Below are 22,404 nucleotides of genomic sequence, written 5' to 3' on the forward strand. Positions count from 1 at the left end.
TGCAGGACCCTGCACTTGGCCTTGTTGAACTTCATACAGTTGGCCTCGGCCCATCGGTCCAGCCTATCCAGATCCTCCTGCAGAGCCTTCCTACCCTCGAACAGATCGACACATGCACCTAACCTGGTGTCATCTGCAAACTTACTGAGGGTGCACTTGATCCCGTCATCCAGATCATTGATAAAAATATTAAAGAGAACTGGCCCCAGTACTGAGCGCTGGGGAACTCCACTAACAGAACCTAGGTCTGCCAAATATAGTGCAACTTGGAGTGAAGATTCTTGTTTCCCTTTCTAAGTGTAGTGACAAAACAGTGACAATTCACACATTCTCAGTTACTGCTCTGGGTTGTAGGCAACTGCATCTTAAAATTACAGGCTGTTTCCCCAGATACATCCTAGAATGATGATCCCCTTCCACTAGATAAGGTGGCTCAAAGTCCCCTTGAACCTGGCCTTAAACATTTTGGGGATAGGTCATCCACAACTTTTCTGGGCAACCTGTTCCTTTGTCTTACCACCCTCAGAGTGAAGAACTTTTTTTTTTTAATGTCTAATCTAAATCTACCCTGTTTTAGTTTAAAACTGTTTCCCCTTGTCTGATCACTCTACTCCCTAACAAGAGTCCCTCCCCAGCTTTACCATAGGCTTCCTTTAGCTATTGAAAGGATGCTATAAGGTCTCCCTGACGCCTTCTCCAGGCTGAACAATCCCAATGAATTTTCACTTTATATCTTATGTAAATCTCCCCTCTTTTAGATTAAAGAGATTCACTCTTGTCTGATCACTCCACTCCCTGACATGAGTCCATCTCCTGCTTTCCTGTAGGTCCCCTTTAGGTATTGGAAGGAGGCTCTAAGGTCTCCCTGGAGCCTTTACTGTTCTCCAGGCTGAACAATCCCAACTCCCTCAGCCTGTCTTCATAGAATAAGTGCTCCAGCCCCTTGGCCGTCTCTGTGGCCCTTCCCTGGGCTTTTTCTAATACGTCCACGTCCTGCTTATGCTGGGGGCCCCAGAACTGAACACGCTACTCCAGGAGGGGTCTCATGAGAGCAGAGTAGAAGGGGAGAATTATCTCCATTTCCCTGCTGGCTGTGCTCCCTTTAATGCTGCCCAGAACACAGTGGCTTTCTGTGCTTTGTGTGTGCCTTGCCAGCTCATGCTGAGGTTCTCATCAACCACCACTCACTGGTCCTTCTCCTCAGGGCTGTTCTCAATCCATTTTCCACCCAGCCTGTATTTGTGTTTAGGATTGTCCCAGCCCCAAAAAAGGCCCAGCAAAGGACCTCACACTTGGCCTTGCTGAACCTCATGAGGTTCACACAGGCCCACCTCTCCAGCCTGTCCAGGTCCCTCTGGATGGCATACCTGCCCTCCACCTTGTCTACTGCACCACACAGCTTGGAGTCATCAGCAAACTTGCTGAGGCTGCACTTGATTTCATTATCCATGTCTCCAACAAAGACGTTAAACAGCGCCAGTCCCAATACAGACCTCCAAGATACACCACTTGTTACTGATCTTCCACTTTGATGTTGAGCTGTTGAGCACAACTCTTTGAGTACAACCATCCAGCCACTTCCTTACCCACTGAGAGGTCCATCCATCAAATCCATGTGCCTCCAATTTAGAGAGACAAGAGCGTCATGGTGGACAGGGCAAATGCTTTGCACAAGTCCAGGTGGATGGTGTCAGTTGATCTACCCCTGTCCACCAAAGCTGTAACTGTATTGTAGAAAGCCACCAGATTTCTCATGATGAAATTTGAACACAATGTGGACAATCTTGGACAAAATTTTGGACACAATTTTGTCATGCATGGTGAAATTTGGACACAATTCTGTCTACTATTATATTCTCTCTATCCCTTTTTTATTTTTTTCTTTTTTTTTTCATTCTTTTTCTGTTCTTTTTCCTCCTTCCTCTACTGCCACTGGTATTGTGTAATTTTATAAAGAATAGCTACTCTTTTACTGTTCTCTGATGCTGCCATTCTGTAATTCTTTGAGGGACTAGGTTTTGTCTTTCCTGATGTTTTGTATGATGTCTGGTCTGTGTCCATATTTTGATCTGTGATGTTGGATATTTGAACCCTTTCACTCTGTTTCCAGATGGATTATCTCTGCAGCTATTCAGCTGTGTAACACCTGCTGTTTCTGTTTAAGCCTCTTCTCTTCCCATACTTTTAGTTATTAATAACATGTTCATTTAGAATGTTTTGTTCTTAAAATAAGACTGTTTCCTTAAATTCTAAAGCTTCTATGCAGTAGCATTTGTGCATGCAATAGCATGAACAAAGAATTCAAGCAAAAATTTATATGGTGCCTTCTATTTCAGGCTGCGATATCCCCTGTACTCTCAGTGCCACATTTATCACAAGGCGTGCTTCCTGTGTTGGATCTTCATTCATTTGCAGAGTCAGGTAATACAATCTATTTTAAAGTCTGATTTATTGAATAGTTCAAGTGAATTAAGTACCTTGGGTTCATTTTTTTCTCCTGGAGTAAGTGACCATTTTGAGGCTTTGTTTCAAGTTCTTGAGGTTGAACAGCACTACATTCTGTGTAGTTTCTTATTCACTCTGTACAAAACACTTATGCATTTACTGTACAAAACATTTATGCATTTTCTCAAAGCAGCACAATTTTCAGTGCTTGCTCTTTCCATTACTTTTCTTGAAGGCAAAGCAGTAGAATGTTTCTTTCACAGGATGGGTTGTTTATTTTTTGTCTTTGGATATGTTACAATAGATTCCTATCAGAAAAGACATGTCAAATGCCCTTTATAACTCAAACTGTCTTGGAAAATGGTGAGACTTGTGATGGCCTCTATTTATATGAGTCTTTAATCTGTCATTGTTCCGTACTCAGTAAATTTTTAGGACAATTTCAAGTTCTTTGTATTTCAAAAAGCTTTAGGATTTAAGTCATTTTCGTTAAGTGTGAAGAATTCTGGGTCTATGCTCATTGTGAAATAAATTCTGTGAAGAATTCGTGTAAGACATAAGGAATAAAATTAACTTTTTCAATAACCTATTAACCTGATGAAGTGTGCAGCAGTGCTCTGAATTTTAGTTTTTTGAATCAAACCTTGGACATTCTGTTGAGCATTCCTGGTGTATTTTGAAAATCAAAAATAAATTGAGAGAAAAGATCCACTAAGTAATTAAAAGTAAAGTTAAAAGTCTTAAGAGTTGGATATTCAGGGTGTTGATTCAGAATGTCTGTAGTATGTCATTTTTTGCTTCAGTACGTATTTAGTCCTCTCATGATGATTTTAATTATTTTCTTTGAAGGTTTTTATCTTTTACTTTGTTGGTTATAGTAGAATTAAAAAATACTGAGTGACTGTTGGAAACTACTGTGTTATAAAAAAACAGCATTTTGACTTTCACAGGATCAAGCAGAAGATACACTCCAGAGGAACTGATTATGTTTAATACCAACTTCCTGTTCAAACAGTTTAGCTTGATTGTAGCATTCCATCTAATAGTTATAGTCAAAGAATAATGAAATATATCAGCGTTGTTTCAACATCAGTTGCCCTAGTGTTGCCAAAACATTCAGTTGAGAAAATAGAGAAGAATACTTTCTCTTTTCTCCCAAGTCAATGATGGATGTAGTTTGCGACACTAGCAAAATTATAAGCAAAGCTAGTTGTTTTTGCATTGATGTCATCAATTCTAATTCAGTATGTGTACAGTGTGTATACAGATATGTATGTGTTCATTTTCATCTATTTTTATGAGTTCTTTAAGATGCCCAAAGGTAAAATATATTTCCCTTCTTAAAATTGGGGTGAGTTGAGAATGAAAAAATGTAACAGTTAATTTGAGAAAGTAATAACTAGATTTTGATTGAATCAGGTTTGTTTTTAAGTTAAATTATAAATGGCAGCTGTGCAAACGTTTTGATTCCCTACCTTCCCCCCAGATTCCAGGATGCTTTTAAACCATAGAATATACCTCCCCATGTCATCTGTTCAGTTTTGTCAGAAGACAAAACTTTAACTTCGTTAAGGTTAAAAACTTAAACGTTAAAACTTAACTTAAAGGTTAAAAACCTTTAACTTCTCATCTGCTGGTTTCTTGGTGAAAGGAAAAAGCTATATTAGACTGTTCTATCTATTGGTCATTGTAATACTTGTCTAATAACGTTAGGTGGAATGAAGCTTTGCTTTTTTCTCACAAACCTGATGAAGTCAGCAGCAGTTGGTTCAGCAGAAGAGATGTCTTGCCTTTAGTGTGCACTAATAGCTTAATGTGACACTGTGCTTATTTTTGCATAGCCAGTAGTGAGAGAATGCTGGCAAAGGAGTTAATGAGAGTTGATTGATAGTGCAGCTGTAGGTGATGTGGAGGCAGGAACTGAGGCAAGTGTAGAAACAGATTCAGCTAGGTGATCTTCCCAAAGTTATCTACATCTCTAAATATTTATATGTACGTAAAAATTCTAGGTCATATTACTGCAAAATACTGGTTGTCTAAAATGTGTATGTAACATTGTTGTGAATTAATCTTTAGAATCAGAAGAAGAATTTTATGATGCTCTAAGCAGTCCTGTGGAAGACATGACATTTTTTGAAGCCCCATCTGGTTCCCTCACACGAGCCAGCAGTATAAAGCGAAAAAAACTACGTAAACAAGAATCTTTGAAAAATATGACTGAGTTTCAGCTGAGGTTTGAAGTAGCTGAGGTAAAGTTACATTTTTTTCGTCTCTCCAAAGCACACCTGATCTATGATTCTTTCCTGATCATTGTGTTCACAAATTCATGTTTGTTTCTTGCTCGAACTATTCTGGAGCGTTCAAGAGGTTGTTTTTGCTTTCAGGTTACAGTTGTGCTTCTGCATCTTCATCTGCACTGAAATACCTTGTTTTGTCTACTTTCCCAGTTCATTTTATCATTGAATTTCCTTTACCTAACCATCACTGGTGGAGCTCAGAAGCAGTATTATTCTCTGTGCATTCTCTCTTTTTTTTTTTTTTTTTTTTTTTTTTTTTTTTTTTGGTTTAAGGTGAGCTTTTGACATGTTTTCCAAACACTTCTGCGACCACTGGGAAAACTTCATTAACGTTTCATGTCATACAATCACCCTATTTTTACCCTCTGTTTTTTCTCCAGTTCTGTTGAACTCATACTTAAACATAACAATTTCACTGTCAGGTGTTTAATGGTTATTCTTGCTGCTTCAGACTTGAAGAAGAGTATTTTACCTAAGTGCTGTCTGACTACATCAGTTAGTCTAATAACAGATAGTGTCAATGATACTGTTATTGCTGCTACTTAGTGTATAGCTTTACAAATAAACCATGCAAAGTCAGTTAACTTTACAGGTTCTGTTTTAGCGTAGGATTTACAGAAAGGCTTCAACACGTAGTAACTAGCTTGCAGCAACTTGTTATGCTCTAGACTTCTAAAAATAATAAAAAAAATAATGAAAAATCATTAGTTTTTTATTTTCGTAAGAATGACTAAGATGTATTTTATATTCTTCTTTACTGGTAGCTCTACCATTTCACAGTCTCTAAGAAAATGATATAAATAAAATCCGTAAAGAACCTCCTACCTCTCCATTTGCTGCCTTTATAGTTTAAAAATGGAAAGGAAGACTGCATATATTTATTTTGCTTAGTTTATGAGAGACGATGGACAATGGACAATGGACAGCTCAGATAGATATATAGATATTTTTTTAACAACATCTTTCTTGTGTACGGTTGAAAAATCTGGAACTTCTCTTGATTGATATTCAGCTTGCAAATTCCTTAATGGCAGAGCTAAAAAAAAAAATCCAATCACAGAATCATTAAGGTTGGAAAAGACTTTCATTATCATCTGGTCCAACCATTACCCTACTACCAATGTCACCCACTAAACCATGTCCCTGAGTGCCAGGTCCAGCCTTTACTTGAACACCCCCAGGGACAGTGACTCCACCACTTCCCTGGGCAACCCGTTCCAATGCCTGACCACTCTTTCTGAGAAGAAATGTCTCCTAATATCCAACCTGAACCTCCTCTGGTGCAACTTGAGGCCATTCCCTCTAGTTACCTGTGAGAAGAGGCTGACCCACAACTCTGCAAACCTTCCTTTCAGGTAGCTGTAAAGAGCAATGAGGTCTCCCCTGAGCCTCCTCTTCTTCAGACTGAACAACCCCAGTTCCTTCAGCCGCTCCTCACAGGACTTGTGTTCCATGCCCTTCACCAGCTTCGTAGCCCTTCTCTGGACACACTCCAGGGCCTCGATGTCCTTCTTGTACCAAGGGGCCCAAAACTGAATGCAGTACTCAAGGTGCAGCCTCACCAGAGCAGAGCAAAGGGGGACTATCACCTCCCTGGTCTTGCTGAGTACACTCTTCCTGATATAAGCCAGGATGCTGTTGGCCTTCTTGGCCACCTAGGCACACTGCTGGCTTATGTTCAGACAAGCATCAGTCAGCACCTCCAGATCCTTTTCCTCTACACTGCTTTCGAGCCAAGCCTGTATTGCTGCCCCAAGGCTGTAGGTCTGCATGGGGTTGTTGTGACCGAAGTGCAGGACCCAGAACTTAGCCATGTTAAACCTCACCCCACTGGCTTCTGCCCATTGACCCAACCTGTCCAGGTCCCCCTGCAGGGCCTCCCTACCATCCAGCAGATCGACACTTTCCCCCGACTTGGTGTCATCTGCAAAGTTGACTTTTAAAAACTGTCTATCCACCTGAACTGTGGGGGGGTTCTTCTGTTCTCCATACCAGAATTCCAGGTCAGGAGGATGAGTACCCTGAGGATAAGTGGTCTGGCTAGTAAAGACAGATACAAAGAAGGCATTTAAAACTTCAGCCTTTTCCTTATCCTCAGTAGTCAAGTACCCCTCTGCATCCAGTAAAGAAATGGAGATTCTGTTTGGCCCTCTTCTTGTCATTAGTATATTTATAAAAACATCTTTTGTTATCCGTGACCATAGCGGCCAGGTTGAGTTTGTGCTGGTCTGGCTGTCCTGATTTTTTCTCTGCATATGCTAGCAACTTCCTTGTACTCTCCCCGAGTTGCCTGCCCCTTCTTCCACTCGTCATAAACTCTCTTTTTCTCCCAAATACTCAGCAAAGTTGCCTGTTCAGCCACGCTTGTCTTCCCTGCTGGCTCATTGTATGGCACATGGGGATAGCCTGCTCCTGTGCCTTTAAGGCTTCCGTCTTGAGGAGCGTCCAGCCTTCCTGGACCCCTCTGCCCTTCAGGACTGACTCCCAAGGGACCCTCCTCAACGGTGTCTTGAAAAACTCAAAGTCTGCCCTCTAGAATTCCAAGGTAGCAGTTTCACTGACCCCCCCCCCCCTCCTGACTTCACCAAGAATAGAGAACTCTTCCATGTTATGGTCACTCTGCTCAAGACAATTCCCTACCACCGCATCTCCCACCAGTATTTCTCTGGTCGTGAACATGAAAACAAGTAAACAATGCCCACTGAAAATCTAGTTTTGACTGAGTTGAACATTACTAAATGCTTTACAGAAGTGTTTTAAAAATTAATTAGTTCCTATAAGTGTAACTTTCTTCAAACATACATACATGTAATATAATTTTTGTTAGAACAGCATCAAACAGTATTCTAGTAATTTTGCTTGTTGAACTCTATGTTTTCCATGTCTTCTGCTGTATGAAGTTTAATGATCAATATGCCTTAACCAGTAAAGTATATGTAAATATATAATCCTATATAAAAGTTAAGAAGATAATTCCCAACCTTTTTTTTAATTATTATTTTTTCATAGGTCTTAATAAAATTATGCCGCCTTACTGGTAATACTGAGACACCTGTGCTGCAGCTTGAGGTTGTAGGGTTAGGCACTGAACTTAAATTAAGAACGTTTGACATGACGGCAAATGCTTTCCTGCATGAAGTTTGTCTGCTGTGCCCAGAGTATATGGGTAAGTGTTTGTATGCTGGTCAAAAAGATGATTCATTAATAGCTAATAACACTTTGAATGTGTCTTCAAAAAGCCTGCAGGGCTTTTTTTTGTAAGCTGAGGAAGATCCACTTCCAGAATTAAATAAAAGGTGTAACAAAGGGAAGATAATTCTGGACCTTATTCTGTTAATAATGCTTTTGTAAATTTGTTCCAGTGCTGGTGATTTTAGATGAGGCATCTATTTTAGTTGTGCAGAAGAGCTTTTTAAATTAAATAGTAATGACAGCTAATAGTCTAGTTTATAGGCTATTTTTTCTTTAGTAAAAAAATATTTTCTTTTTTTTTTTTTTAAGATGATAATGGCAAACCAGTTTACATAATTACTACTCTGGATAACGTAGAAGATGATCTTCTCACTTTGGAGTATATAAAGGTGGGAAAACGGCAGACTTTTCTTTTGAGTCATAAGTTAATAACAAACTACAGTATCACTGAGAAATGCTTTTTCCTTACTTAACCATTTCTTCATATATTGAATATCATGTGCAAAATCTGTCTGGTCCCTAAACAGACTAACTTATGTATCATAAGCTGTAACTTGAAATTTGCAAATGTCTCCTGTTTGTCTTGTTTATGTGTGTGTTTGGTGGAATAGGCTGATATTAATGGACCAGAACTGAAGACTGCGTATCAGAACGTTCTACAGAAGATGAAGGTATGATACATATATATTTAAACATATTTTTTCTACATTTGGGGGACTGATTCATTTATAATCGGATTAATCAATAATCTGATTATTCTTTCAGGTGAACTTTTCTTCTCTTGATGTTCATCTGCATACTGAAACTCTCCTGAATGCCATGAACTATCTAAACAATCTCATACCCAAACAAGAAACTAAAGTTGCAGAAGAACCTGTTCATGACAAAATTGAGGAGAAGAAGGATGTTCTTAAGAAATTAAGTAAGTTTCTGTATTCTTATGTCTTTCTCTTCATTCATATGAGTAAGACAGAAAACAGACATATTTGCTATTTTTTAAAAATAAATTCACAGTTTTTCTAATTTTGATGGTGATAAAAATGTTAGCTAGCAGATTATTATTTATTGAGTAGCAAGGGTATAGTGTTATTCCTTCACTGCAAGTGTGTATCAGAGAAGTAACTGTATAATTAAATGAGCCAAGGAAGTTGCTGCAGCTGTTGACATTTCCTGAGGTAGAAATAACGAGCATGTTTGAGTATGTGTCTTCAAATTCACTTAGTTATGATAAACTGTGTTGAATGGTAGCTTATTGAAAATGACTATATTCCTAATGGTGTTCTGCAATATAGTAAGAAAAGTATTTTTGTATTACATTTATAAACAAAAAAAAAGGGATTCTTATAAAAATTAAGGAAATAAAGACCTTGATGGGTTAGAAAATGTAACATGAAGATGAAATATTTTACTGATAAGTATATTGAATGTATTCTAGATAATTTTGTGCTTTCGCAGTTATAGCATAATGTGAATTTAACTATTCAGTGAGATGACTTTGTTCACCATCTTTCTTCCTATCATAAAAATATTTGTATTAGTTTTGGTTTCTAAACTACTCATTTAGCAATTTATTAATGTGTAGGCACTGACTGTAGATGTGAACACAAAATAGACACTTCTGCATTTCATAAACTCTCCAGGACAGGTTTGTTTATTAGTGAGCTACTCAGTTGTTGAATGAATAAATTCTGTTTGGCACCAATTATGTTGGCATAATTTGCTGGAATTGCTGCTTTAGATTTATGAACTTGCACATGAGTTTAGATTTAGTTTGTAGTTTAATAAATACATGATCCTTGTTCAGTGGGTGCTGGATCTGAGCATTTAAAATCTTCTGTTATGAGATGCAGGTAATATAATTCATTAATATCAATTACCATGTTTTCAGGGACACATAGGTAGCACATAAATTCCTGCAATTTACAAGAGATCTGGTGAGTCTCTTTATCAAAGGTACCTGGTACTCTTGTAGGTACCTGATTTCTATGTATAAATTCCTCTTTGGCCTTCAGAAGAAATGTTGCATCCTGAAAGGGATGTGGACCAGCCAGTTATCCAAGAACATTGGTGTGAAGGAATTTTGCTACTGCAATAAGGTTCATCTCATCTCCTTCCATGTTCTAAGTGTTTTCTGTCACTTACGCTGAGCACAAAGCAAAAGATAGGTACTTGTCTATTCAGTAATAATTATGATTGATTTCTTTTTGTCTATTCAAGGCACATAGCATATTTTTTAAAAAATCTCTTTTTTTTCTGGGATGAATTGAGACTTTTGATTTCCTTACAGTTCATTTATCCTCTTTATTCGAGGAACATCAGTCTCTCAACCTGCTTGTCATGCAGTCCTACCATTCTCTCACCAGGAATTTCATGTGTCTGATTTGTTGATAATGTGGAGCAGCAGCAAACGAGCAGATCACCTCCTTTGCTTGCTCTTGTGTCTGGGAGCTGCTTTGAAATTAATACTTATATTAAATCCTCAGCAGTATGTCAATAATATTCCTTTGTGCTGTGAGAAGGACTTCTCTGAGATCTTTGCAATTGTTTCTTTCTATTAATTTTAAAACAATTATATTCCTGCTATTTATTGTAAAAATTATAATCGAAATACCCCAAAACAGAACAAAAAACCACCACACCCTACAGACAAAAACTAGGGCAGAGGATAATTCTCAAGATGATTCTTGTTTAAAGTATTTTAATACTTGCTTTTGTGTAAGTGATTTCAAGGAGCTCTGTCATCTGACAGACCTGGTAAACTGGTGAGATCTTTCCGAGGCTGCCCTCCTTCACTGACATGATTTCTGACAAGCATTTTGAGTTAAACTTCTGTACTAATTCTATGTCCTTAAACCCCAATATCACATTTGCAACATTTGATGAAATTGTCGAGAAGGTTGCTGCCTCTACAGAGAAACATTTGGCATAACAACATGGTTTAGTGGGCGATATTGGTGGTAGGGGACAGTTGTACCAGATGATAGTGGAGATCTTTTCCAACCTTAACCATTCTATGATTATGGGTTTCTATGTCTAGTAGTCAGTGGCTAATACTCATACTCAGTGACTCATAGTGACTAATTCACAATGTTACTAAGGGTTCATGTTTTGTTATGGGAGACAGGTGAAATAGTATCCTGATTGTGTTTTTTGAAGAAGAATTTGAGACTGAAATAGTACCTGTATTAGGGGAAAAATAAGCAAGCTTTTAGGTGCACAGCATTTTGGGGAATTTGTGTAACTGTTTCCCATATGCACTTAAATGAAATCAGTTATGTTAATTGTTTAAACATGAAAAGGAAGGTAATTATGATCTCTGGGGACAACAGGTTGTAAATAAAACAAGGGATCATAAGGTTTGTAGGCTTTGTTTTTCAGGGGGTACAGCGGAAGATGAAAGGTATTTGCCTTAGGACTGATGAGAGTTCAGTTGGGGCGCGATGTGGAGAAAGCTGTAATAGTGTTACACAGTGTCTTTCAGTTGATTATTTCTAAATGTTCCATCAAATTAGTAAGAAGTATAGATTCTCAGCTCTTTTTCTGAAAGTGTTTTGTAGGACTCTGTTGAACAATAGAACAAGAAATAAAGGATGGAAAAATTACTCTGTTGAAAAAAATTCTTCCATGTAACTATATTTTTTATTATTTTTTCCTGTAAGGTTGTTTTAATTCATGGCAGGTTTTAATTTCAGTTGTACTGGGACATGCTTGGACACAAGGTACATTTGTGTACATATGATGTTCTGTGAATTTACAGATTCTGGTCTGTGGCTTACTGAGCTGTGAACAGGTGATTCAGCACTTCTTTATTTTTGAACCATTTTGCTATGAAAGCAAACACTGAAGTGCTTGTTTGTAGCTTATAGAATTCTCAGAGTCAAAAGATCAAGTCAGTTTTTTATTTATTAACATATGACAATTTTTCTGCTATTTATTATTTAGAATGGTGTAGTATAGTTGGAAGGGACTTAAAAGAGCATCTAGTCCAAATACCTGACCTCTTCAAGGCTAACCAAAAGTTAAAGCATATTAACGAAGGCATTGTCCAAATGTCTCTTGAACAGTGACAGGCATGGGATGTAAACTATCTCTAGGAAGCCTCTTCCGGTATTTGACCACCCTCATGGTAAAGATGTTTGCAGTTAGTAGGCATTGCACAGCTGAAAAGCCTTGTAATGAACAGCAACAAAATAGACTTTCTTCTGTGGTTCTCTTCCCTCCTCCCCCACTCCTGTATAACTTTGCAAACTAAGCTTTTACTGTGGATAGTTGTTGGTTTATTCTCCTTGGCTGAGGAGTTTTCTTTTGCTAGCAAGGTACAATAAAATTGTATGACTGAACCTAATATATTTATGGAACTGTAGTTTGAGTCTAAGGATTGAGAAGACCTTAACATACTTGCAATACCTAGATGGAATATCTCATCTGAAAAGCTGTTTAAAACTTGGATTTAGGAAATCAAGTGTAGATACAGGAAAAAATCTCCTTCATTATGTAAACAAGACCATTATTTGGAAATGACTCATCAAGAGAACAGTTGGAAGAATATATTAATGCAGCTATCATGTTAACACTATTTGAAGTAAACTGCTTAGTCCTGAATACAGTATTTCTAATTTTGCTTTGTGCCATGTGGATATATATAAAATGTGTTTCAGTTAATAAAATACTGATGTTTTATACCAGTCTGTGAAACACATAAAGACTACTGTATATGCAATCAATTCCTTCCTGTCCTACTTGCTAGAATGAGTGCTGTGCATCTTGCCCACACTGTAGACTTTCTAGACTTCAGAGAAGGGATACTAAATTTTCTGTCTCTTCTTGAAGAAAAATTATTTATGTCACCTCCTTGAAGAACTGCATTTTTTTTTTTTTGGTATTTCCTACAGCATCAAAAAAATCAAAGTATGAAGATGTTATCGACCTCAATATCTGTGCGGATTTATCCTGTTTACGTGTCTTTATTAGAGAGAAAAAACAAAGAATAGCTGAAATTCACATTGAAGGTAAGAATAAAATTTTAATAGCAGAGGCACAAAACTTTGTAACTAGAAGAGTCTCTAGATTTTCTATGTCAATTTTTTTTAAGGTCTGGATAGCCAAGTGATCATGAAAAAAACAGCTACGGAAGTGACTGCAAAATTAAAGAACATAATTATCATGGATTCTGATGAGATGGCATTGTATAAAAAGGTATGTATTTGCATGTATCATATGAATCGATTATAGATGGTAAATTGACCTGAACTGAACTGTGAAATCTACTTTTTTTTTTTTTCTATGTTTGCTAGGAGCATTATTTTCTGCAGGCAGACTTGTTTCTTTCCATAGCCAGTACTGTTACACCAAAATTTTGTCAATTTTGTGCAACTGTCATTCCTGGTTGCTCATCAGGCTCAATCAAAATAATTGTTCAAGATGACATTCTAACTGAATATTTTCAGCTGGTTCAAAGATGATGATGTTGTTTGTTTGTTTCATTTACTGTTAAGGTATTTAAACTAAAAATGTCTTATAAGTGTGAGATACTGTTTTGGAATTTGTTTTCTCTAGCATAAGTTTTTACATTGGAGATGCTCTGTTTTTCTTCCTAAGGCTCTTTACATCACAGGAAAAGAAGTCTTCAACTTCAAAGTGATTTCTTATGTGAATGCTACAGATGGAATTGCATATACAGATATGAATGTTGTTGACAATAGTATTAGCCTAACAGTTGGGTGTATTCAAGTAGTTTTTGTCAACAAGTTTGTTTCTTCTGTTTTGGTAAGTTAAAATTTCCAGTTGATGTTCCTTGGCATGCAGACACCATTGCCAAATCTAGAAAAGGATAAAGCATCCCATGTAAGATGGTGCCCATTTCTGTTAGAACTCTTGTAATCTTGTAAAACCTTTGTTGGATATATGATTGAACTATTTTCTTTTCTTCTCTATATTTTCATTATTGTGGAGTGGGTGGTTAAGAAGTAATGTTTGCTAATAGTATCCCTTTTTTTAATGCTCTGTGGCAAATTATAGATACATGCACTGTTTTGTGGTGATGAAATATAAATATTAAGCCATGAAAATGAATGCCTTTTTCTATACGTTCTGCTAAATAAATCTATCTTTTACACTGCAAATGAGTATATAATTCATACAAGTCATGTTACGAGATCATTGCTGTTGCCATCTGACTTACCAAATATTTAGTATGGAATTTTATTTTTATATAGGCATATTTTGTCATATTCTGGGAGAGATTATCCTACTAAGGAATTCAGAAAAAGTGTTTAGCAAAAATAGTATCTTCAGATGGTTTGCTATTTAAAATACTATGATTCTTAGAGTTCTTGAAGTAATATAATTCTTAATAAATCTCCCAAATTCTGTATTTTTTCCTAGGCTTTTATAAATAACTTTCAAGCTGCCAAAGAAGCTCTTACTGAGGCAACCGTTCAAGCAGCAGAGAAAGCAGCTACAGGTGTAAAAGAGCTAGCAGAGCGTAGTTCTCGCTTGGCACTAGATATAAATATCAAAGCACCTGTTGTGATAGTTCCACAATCAGCAGTGTCTGCGAATGTCCTGGTGGCTGATCTTGGTCTCATTACTGTAAAAAACCAATTCTTTATTGCTAAATCAAAAGCTTGGTACAATCTCCCACCTGTTGTTGACTCTATGACAGTGAATTTGAGCGAACTGAAATTATACAGGTAATGTTGTGTCAAGATTTTTCAAATTTCTATAGTCATTGTGGAATACTTCAGTTGAAGAGCTTTGAGAAGTTGTTATCAAAGTAATTAATGGTTGGTTATTGCCAGATACACTATTATCTTGAAATATAACAGCAAGTTAATATTTTGTAAAACAATTGTAATTTATGGCGTGGGAGAAACAGCAATCTACACGTCTTTTAATAGAAGCAAATGTCTGTTTACAGACTGTCATATAGATTAATAAATTTAGGAATTATTTACTGCTTTGGAACAAGTTAAACCTACTTGTAAATTGGTATTTTAACCTTTTTTTAAGGTATTTTTATCAGGAAATAAATAAAGCCAGATAGATGTAAAGAAACATTTGTAAATGGGCTTTGGTGCTGGGGATTAAGAGCAGGAGAGGAAGAGGAAGGGGATTTTCAAACAGTTGAAGAATACTGAAGAGCGAAGGAACTGCTCTCCAGCTGATAAGAGGTCACAACTTGCAAAAAGCTAGTATGCAGGACATATGCTCTCTTTATCTCCTCCCTGCTGAGCACGGATGTTTAGTTGCTGGAGTAAAGCTTTAACTAGAAATTCTAGGAGTAGTGCACTCCTAGTGAAGACTGTTTTACAGTATTTTTCAAAAAGATTAGGAAAAGACTGAAATGTGTTCATGTTTGTTAGAACATGTAAGTATAGTATGTTGTGCTGATAGGACTTTGTTTCTCTTCACAGATCATACTATGAGCAGGATTCATTGCAAAGTGAAATACAGCTGCTGCAACCACTCAATCTGGAAGTAGTTGTTGAACGAAATTTAGCTGCTGCATGGTACAATGAAGTTCCTGATATTGAAATATCTGGACGACTCAAGCCTATGAATGTAAGCAGTCGTTTCTGAAAGCAACTGTTAAAATACCTATGGAAAATAGATTTATTTTTCCTGTCCATAAAAACCCATGCTCCCTAGCTTATTATTTGATCTAAAGACACAAAGGTAGAATGGATTTTGTTGTTTCACACAGGAGAAGGGAAGTGAATACATTTTTGCTCTAATCTGGATTTAATCTGCAATACAGCAGATAGAATCTGTGCTATATATCACTGTTGCCATTTAGAAAAGAGAATGCTTGTAAAGCCTTGTTCTATGCGTCTTTTGGTATCTTTGAAGGATGGAGTGGAAAAACTTGGGTTTTATTCGTCAGTTTATTAGTGACATGGTCAACTGCAGAATTCATACCAACAACAAGCTTCAGTTAGTGCACATTCTCATTTAAATTAAATGTCCTAAAATTTACAGCATGTCAGATGCATGAGGAAACCTTCCTGCCAAATTTTGAAATAAAACTTGTAACCCTTGTTGTGAAGTACCTTTTGACTAAACATGCTTAACAATTTTAAGCAACTATAGGTCAAACTGTATGTGTATTTTCTAAAAGTCGATTTGTAAATTGTAGCTTTTCAAAGAAAGTTTGTGGAAAAAACAAAATGTGTAAACAACTTGTGATTTCTAGAATTTACTTTATGGAATTGTGTAGATTTTAGAAAACTAGTTTGCTTGTTTCTTTAGTCTCCTAACTAGTGATTCAAATTAGATGAACTTTATTTATTTAAAAACTTAGATTTCAGTTACCAAAAGTTTAATGAATGGATATGTTCTGAGTTTAATAACAATCTTTTTTTTTTAAGCTAATTCTCAGTCAGGAAGACATTACAACAATATTGAGGACACTAAATGAAAATATATGTGGAAGCTCAGATGCATCAGCACCTTTACCAGAACCAAAAGATACAACTAGCCATTGTAGTGATATCCACAGTACTTCACAGCAATCTGCAGGTAATGTATTCTATAATCAAATGTTGTCTAGCTTTTTAGGTATTACTTTCAACTTATTCTTTTTGTTGTAATTACATTTATAAAAAAATGCCAGATACATTTGTTTTTAACAGTATTCCTCTGTTATCTTGGCATCATTTGTTGAAGCATACCCAGCATTAATGGTAATGATTAAGACCAACTAGGCTGCTGTAGTGGGTCTTACAGAATGGTGTGTTTTACTGCTCTTCTGGCAGTAATGCACTGAGCACATAGAAATCTGTCAGCTGTATTTGGTAACATCCTAACTTTAGAAAGTTGCTCTATTAGTCCTTTTCCTCTGTATGCTTGTTTTGTTGCTATTAGTATTTTAAAAGTTTGTCTTGTTGTAAGTATAGAATAGATCAAAATAGTGCAGTTGGAAGGGATCATCAGAGAACTTCTAGTCCAGCTGCCTGACATCTTCAGGACTAATCAAAAGTTAGTGTTGTTACGAGGTCACTGTCCAAATGCCTTCTGAACACTGACAAGCATCAGCCACCTCTCCAGGAAGCCTGTTTCAGTGTTTGACCACCCTCACAGTAAAGAAATTTTCCTGGTGCCCAGTCTGAACCTACCACGGGGTGGCTTAGTGCCATTCCTGCATGTCTTGTCATCAGTTACCAGGGAGCAGAGACTGGTAACTGCCTCTTTGCTTCTCAAATTGTTTCAGAGAGCAGTAAGGTCAGCTCTCAGCCTCCTTTTCTCCAGACTAAACAAGCTAAGTGTCCTCAGCCTCTCCTCATAGGACATGAGTTCCAGCCCCCTTACCACCTTTGTTGTCCTCTGGAGGCTTTCAAGGACTTTAACATACTTTTTATGTTGTGGAGACAAGAACTGCACACAATATTCAAGGTGCGGGCCTCACAATTGCTAAATATAGTGGGAGAATCACCTCTTTTGACCAGATGGGTCTGCACTTCAAAATGTGGTTTTGCCCTCTTGGCTGCTGAGGCACGGACCTGGCTCATGTTGACTACTTCTGGCATTACTAGAAGTTATCCCTGCTGAGTAGGCATCATGAGTCATAAACTGTTCAGCACACACTCAAAAACAAAGTAGGAATTTGCACTGTGTGTAACATTCCTGCATGAAGTATTGTATACCATTAAAGGAAGCTGTACACCTGTATCTTAAGTGGTCAAAACTGCATATAGAAGACACATACACAGCATTTTATGTTCTCAAATGTATGTGATTTATCTCAACCTGATTGGATTTAACTGGAATGGGAGGAATAGGGAAGCTGTAGTTTATTATAGTGATTTTTGAGGATATATATTATTTTTCTTATTTGCTGTCAAGTTATTTTATTTAATGTGTTTCTAATTTCTGAAAGGTGTAACAGTTGTGACATCAGCTGTAGTAGAATTGCACTCACCTGTAAAAATAAAAACAACACTAAAACTGGATTTCAGATTCGACTCCCTGACTTTGGTGCTGTATAGTCCAAACTCAAAACAGGTAGGTATAATTTTGATTTCAGGGAGAAAGAAATAATTTTGAGGTTGCCTAGAGTCCTGGAAATTATGCACAGGAATATTTTAGTTTATGAGCAGAGAGAATGATTTCTAGCACCAATAACAAACACAATATAAATGATAAACAATTATTTTAACTAAATCACCTGTCAGGAAAGACAGTGGCCAATGGTAACCATCATATGTGGCAGCTTCTGTGATGTGATTTGACGTCAACTTTGCTGACTTGATTAAAATCTTGATTAAAATCTTTTAATTTTGATTAAAAGACTGTTTCTGGGGAAAAATACAAGTAAATGGAGTAAAGGAGGAATACAGGCCTTTTTTTAGTTATACATACTTGTGTGGACACATAAGTAAAGTTGTAGAGAGAGATTTTACAATATGTATCACAGTACGAATGCATTTTTAGTTTTCTTGATTTAAACTTCTAAAACTGGTCAGCAAATTTCTGATGAAAGGTATGTTAGTATTTTGCTGTTAAAAAGTGTATTAGTTTAGATTTTTAAGACTGGCTAGACACTACATAGTGTCCCATATAGTTATGTGGGAAAAAAAATAATTTCTCATTTGGAATTTTTTGCATATACTGCGTGTTGTTAAACTTAAAAACAGCAAAAACAATCAAAAAACTACATATGACAGTCTACTTTCTTTTAAACACAGTCTCCCTTTCACTAATGTAGACTTGCTCTAACGATCTTGTAGAAAGGTAAAGCTTTCTTTTAACAGAACTTTCTCTGTATGTTACTGATTTTTGTTGTCTTTTGAATTATAAGTGAGTTCATTTAGTATATTGTTATTAGAACTCTTACCAGTTACAATAAAGTTGTATATCACACCTGTGTGTAATCTCCATTTCCTGTAAGCAAATCTAAATATATTTTCATTCCATTTAAACAGGTTACAAATTTGGATCAGAGAGATGACCTGTTGAAGCTTGCAGAGTTTAAGTTAGTTTTAATGTCAGCTGCAGTCAAAATGTTATCAGATGGTTCAATGAATGCTTCAGTCAAGCTAGCTAACTGTACATTAGATGATAAAAGACAGTCAATCCAGAAGGCTACACCAAGGTCTGTGTTTTGACGTAAACTACTGTTTTATTGGAGTTTGCCATAGAGTTGCAAATATTTCTGTTTTTCTGTTCTTTTAAAAACAACTGTAGGTAGTTCTTACTGTATGTTACAATTTCAGTGTCTGCGAATAAGAATTGTGTTTCCTATTTGCCATTTGTTCCCTATGTTTTTTGTGACAGACCAATATAGATGCTATTGACAAACTTGAAGTAACTAAGTGCTAAAGGAAACTGCTTTTACTTTCATTTTACTTTTTTTAATCTACTGCTTTAATAAACCAGTGGGCAGTAAGACTAAGACTTTCTTTCCAAAGAATAACAAACTTAGGTATAATATTTTGAAATGTAAACAAATAATTGTGATAGTCTATCTTGTTAAAATTATGAACATCTTTAGTTGCCCATATGCAGGAGTCTTGTCAGTTTTGAAGTTTTATAGAATTTTTGTTGATACTGATTTGTTATGCTTTAAAGCATTGGTTAAGCTTTAAGGTTTTCAGTATTACTTTTTAAGTACAGGTTTGTTAAAGTATTGCATCTGGAGAGAATCAAGTATTTTTCAGTATTTGTGTCTCTTATTGTCTCCTTAAATGCTTCCTTAATGGTCTTTCAGGATGGTGGAAATGAAGCATGGATTTGAAAAGAAAGTTATGGTGGATATAAGCTATAAGCAGGGGAGAGATGGCACTGTTTTTGACATGATTGTTCAAGAGATATACCTTTGTGCAAGCATGGAATTTCTACTTACTGTTGCAGATATATTCCTAAAGGCTAATGCAGAAAGTGCTGCTGCACAGAGAAATCTCAAGCAGTCATTACCTTTAAAAGAGCAAGGTACATGCTGGAAATATTTTTTTTAAGAAAATAAATAAATATATTTAAATAAATATCTAGTTATATTCAGCATTATAATATTCTAAAAAAATATAACACTCTTTTTATGTTGTTTTGTGTGTATAGAACAGCTTCTTTTAACCATTGATGTTTCTTTGCAGCACCAAAATTGGTTTATGACCCTCAGTCTTCATTTCCAAATGATGCTGTGTCTTCTCAGACAAAAGAAATGCTTAAAAATTGATTTCTAAAATTAAATAAGTTGGACAAGGAGAGTTACATCTGGCAATCTCTAGATTTGTTTGCCTACCACAATCATAATTTCTTGTTATTTCTGAAAGTAGTTAAAGCTTTAAAAGTTTTTTATCTCCAGTAAAGAGTCTAGAAACGGTTCAGTGGCAGGGATCTACATATTTCCCGATGCCAGTTTTGCTAGATCTTAGCACTAAATCTTTAGAATACCTCTAAATGTTATAAACAATCAAAAAAAAATAGATGTAAATAATGACAGTTTAAGCTTTGAGCAATTAATCAAATTGAATTTATGTTTTTGAAGCACCTGTGCAGCCTGTATCTACAATGGAAATGAACATTGTTGTTAAAAATCCAGAGATTGTGTTTGTGGCTGATTTAACAAGAAGTGATGCTCCTGCATTGGTGGTTACAACACAGTGTGAAGTCTTCATTAAAAATAGCCCTGAAAGGTATAGCATGACAGCTGCTGTTAAAGAGATACAGGTGAAAGCATGTCCATTTCTTCCGGAAAAAAGGAAAGGGAACGTTACTACGGTGAGTTTAATAACATGCAGTTTGTTTTGAAAAGGCACTGTATTACTTGTGCTAATAGAATATAAGTTACTTCTGAAGCTTTCATCATGACATTGTCTATTATGGATATGGATATATGAATAAAATTTTGTGTTTGGATTATATTGTTGCTTTTATTCTTTTTTGTGTGTTAAGACAAAAAGTCTCATCTTAATCTGTGGCATAGAGCTTTGCTTTCAATGACAATGGAAAAATTAAGAGCCTGGAGCAGTAAAAATGTAATAGTCTCTGACATCCCATGTAAGCCAAATAAACAGTATTTTGTGAGAATACACTATTTCAGATACAGTACAGTCAATTTGGAATTTCAGTCTGAAACTGTGTTAAATAGTTATGTTAGTGAATAACAAAGGATCACAGACAGAATGGAAAGTATATACATGTATATACATATGATTGTCTACAGTAAGCTATTCATAAATTTCTTCGTGTTAAGGTCCACATACCATTGTATTAGTGCTTTGACTGTGTATGTTTTGGCAGCAGAATCAGACTTGTTTGTCACCGGCCAGCTGACTCCTGAAGCTTCTTAAAGCTTTTCTGTATCTACAACAGACTAAATGTCAGTTAACTCTAAAATGACACTTTATCAGAGAAAAGCAATATATCCAGCCACATATCTGAGTTCTCAAACTGCAGATAAATTTTGAAGAACTAGTCCCTTCAGCTCTTATTAATGCCCACCTACTTTATGGAGCTATATAGGCCAAAACAAAGCTGTAACTGCAAAGAATAGGGGCTTCCACTCCATCTCTTTATCAGATACATTCATGGAAGTCCATCCCTGGAGGCATTCAAGGCCATGTGACTCCAGGCAGCCTGCTCTAGTGGTTGGCAACCCTGCCCAGAGCCAGGGGGTTGAACCTAGGTGATCTTTAAGGTACTTTTCAATCTAGGCCATTCTATGATTCTTTGATTTTACTCCTTGGGTAGACAGTCTTTGATTGCATTAATCTGTTAAAAAATCTGTGGTTGAGAAAGTAATTTTTGCATTGATAGACACAATACAGTGCAGAATCTCTAAATTTCTGTAGATGGTGAATGTGGCACAAACGTAACCATCCTTATAGAATGCAAGTAAAAGCATTCAGGCCCTGCTTTTATTCTTACAAAAACATGTCCTTCCAGGTACTCACATCTCAGACTGTAGAAACAGAACATCTGTCTGACAGAATCTTTACGATGAAAGAAGAAGCATTTTAGGATGTTAGTTTTGGTGCTCAAAATAGTACCTGCCCTCTTAGAATGATTCAGAAAGGTCTCAAGATTGAAAATTCTCAATGGGTCAATTAAAACGTTCTCTGCAGGTAGCATTGTGATTAGCCCCTTTTGAAAAATACAGAGAAGAAATCTCTGAACCCAGCTTTTCCATAAACAATATAATTTGAGTCAGGTAAATTAGTAAGAGATCTAGAGATTCAGATGACATTCCACTGAATTTAGTCAAGCAAGAAAATGTATGCTATGATGTTTTATGAAGATTGTAAGATTTCTGAAGGCTCATACTCACATGAAGATTTTATAATGCCTAAACCTTGTGGACACTAGTGGTTGATGAACGTGTCCTCCAGATGAATAGATTCCCCAGATCTCAGCAAGCTAGCTACTGAATTTAGAGTGGTGCAAATGATGAAGTTCTTTCCATACATTTCTCACATGTACATTGGTCTAAGGAAGAATATATTATTTTTCATTCTTTGCTGTACCACCAAAT

General features: G+C 36.3%; 1 protein-coding gene across 1 annotated transcript in view; it reads left to right on the forward strand.

Moving 5' to 3' along the window:
- The window catches only part of VPS13A (vacuolar protein sorting 13 homolog A), a 135,732-nt gene that overhangs the window by 48,704 nt on the left and 64,624 nt on the right, over nt 1–22,404 (forward strand). The window contains exons 24-40 of the mRNA XM_035309915.1: nt 1,631–1,727; nt 2,335–2,421; nt 4,522–4,694; nt 7,752–7,908; nt 8,244–8,323; nt 8,546–8,605; nt 8,700–8,856; nt 12,827–12,943; nt 13,027–13,130; nt 13,533–13,700; nt 14,319–14,626; nt 15,350–15,497; nt 16,304–16,454; nt 17,812–17,936; nt 18,857–19,026; nt 19,642–19,862; nt 20,419–20,651. Of these exons, the coding sequence (XP_035165806.1) occupies nt 1,631–1,727; nt 2,335–2,421; nt 4,522–4,694; nt 7,752–7,908; nt 8,244–8,323; nt 8,546–8,605; nt 8,700–8,856; nt 12,827–12,943; nt 13,027–13,130; nt 13,533–13,700; nt 14,319–14,626; nt 15,350–15,497; nt 16,304–16,454; nt 17,812–17,936; nt 18,857–19,026; nt 19,642–19,862; nt 20,419–20,651 (2,556 nt within the window). The remainder of the gene's footprint in view (nt 1–1,630; nt 1,728–2,334; nt 2,422–4,521; nt 4,695–7,751; nt 7,909–8,243; nt 8,324–8,545; nt 8,606–8,699; nt 8,857–12,826; nt 12,944–13,026; nt 13,131–13,532; nt 13,701–14,318; nt 14,627–15,349; nt 15,498–16,303; nt 16,455–17,811; nt 17,937–18,856; nt 19,027–19,641; nt 19,863–20,418; nt 20,652–22,404) is intronic.

The sequence above is a fragment of the Oxyura jamaicensis genome, chromosome Z, assembly GCF_011077185.1.
Source record: "Oxyura jamaicensis isolate SHBP4307 breed ruddy duck chromosome Z, BPBGC_Ojam_1.0, whole genome shotgun sequence".
Classification (NCBI taxonomy): Eukaryota; Metazoa; Chordata; class Aves; order Anseriformes; family Anatidae; genus Oxyura; species Oxyura jamaicensis.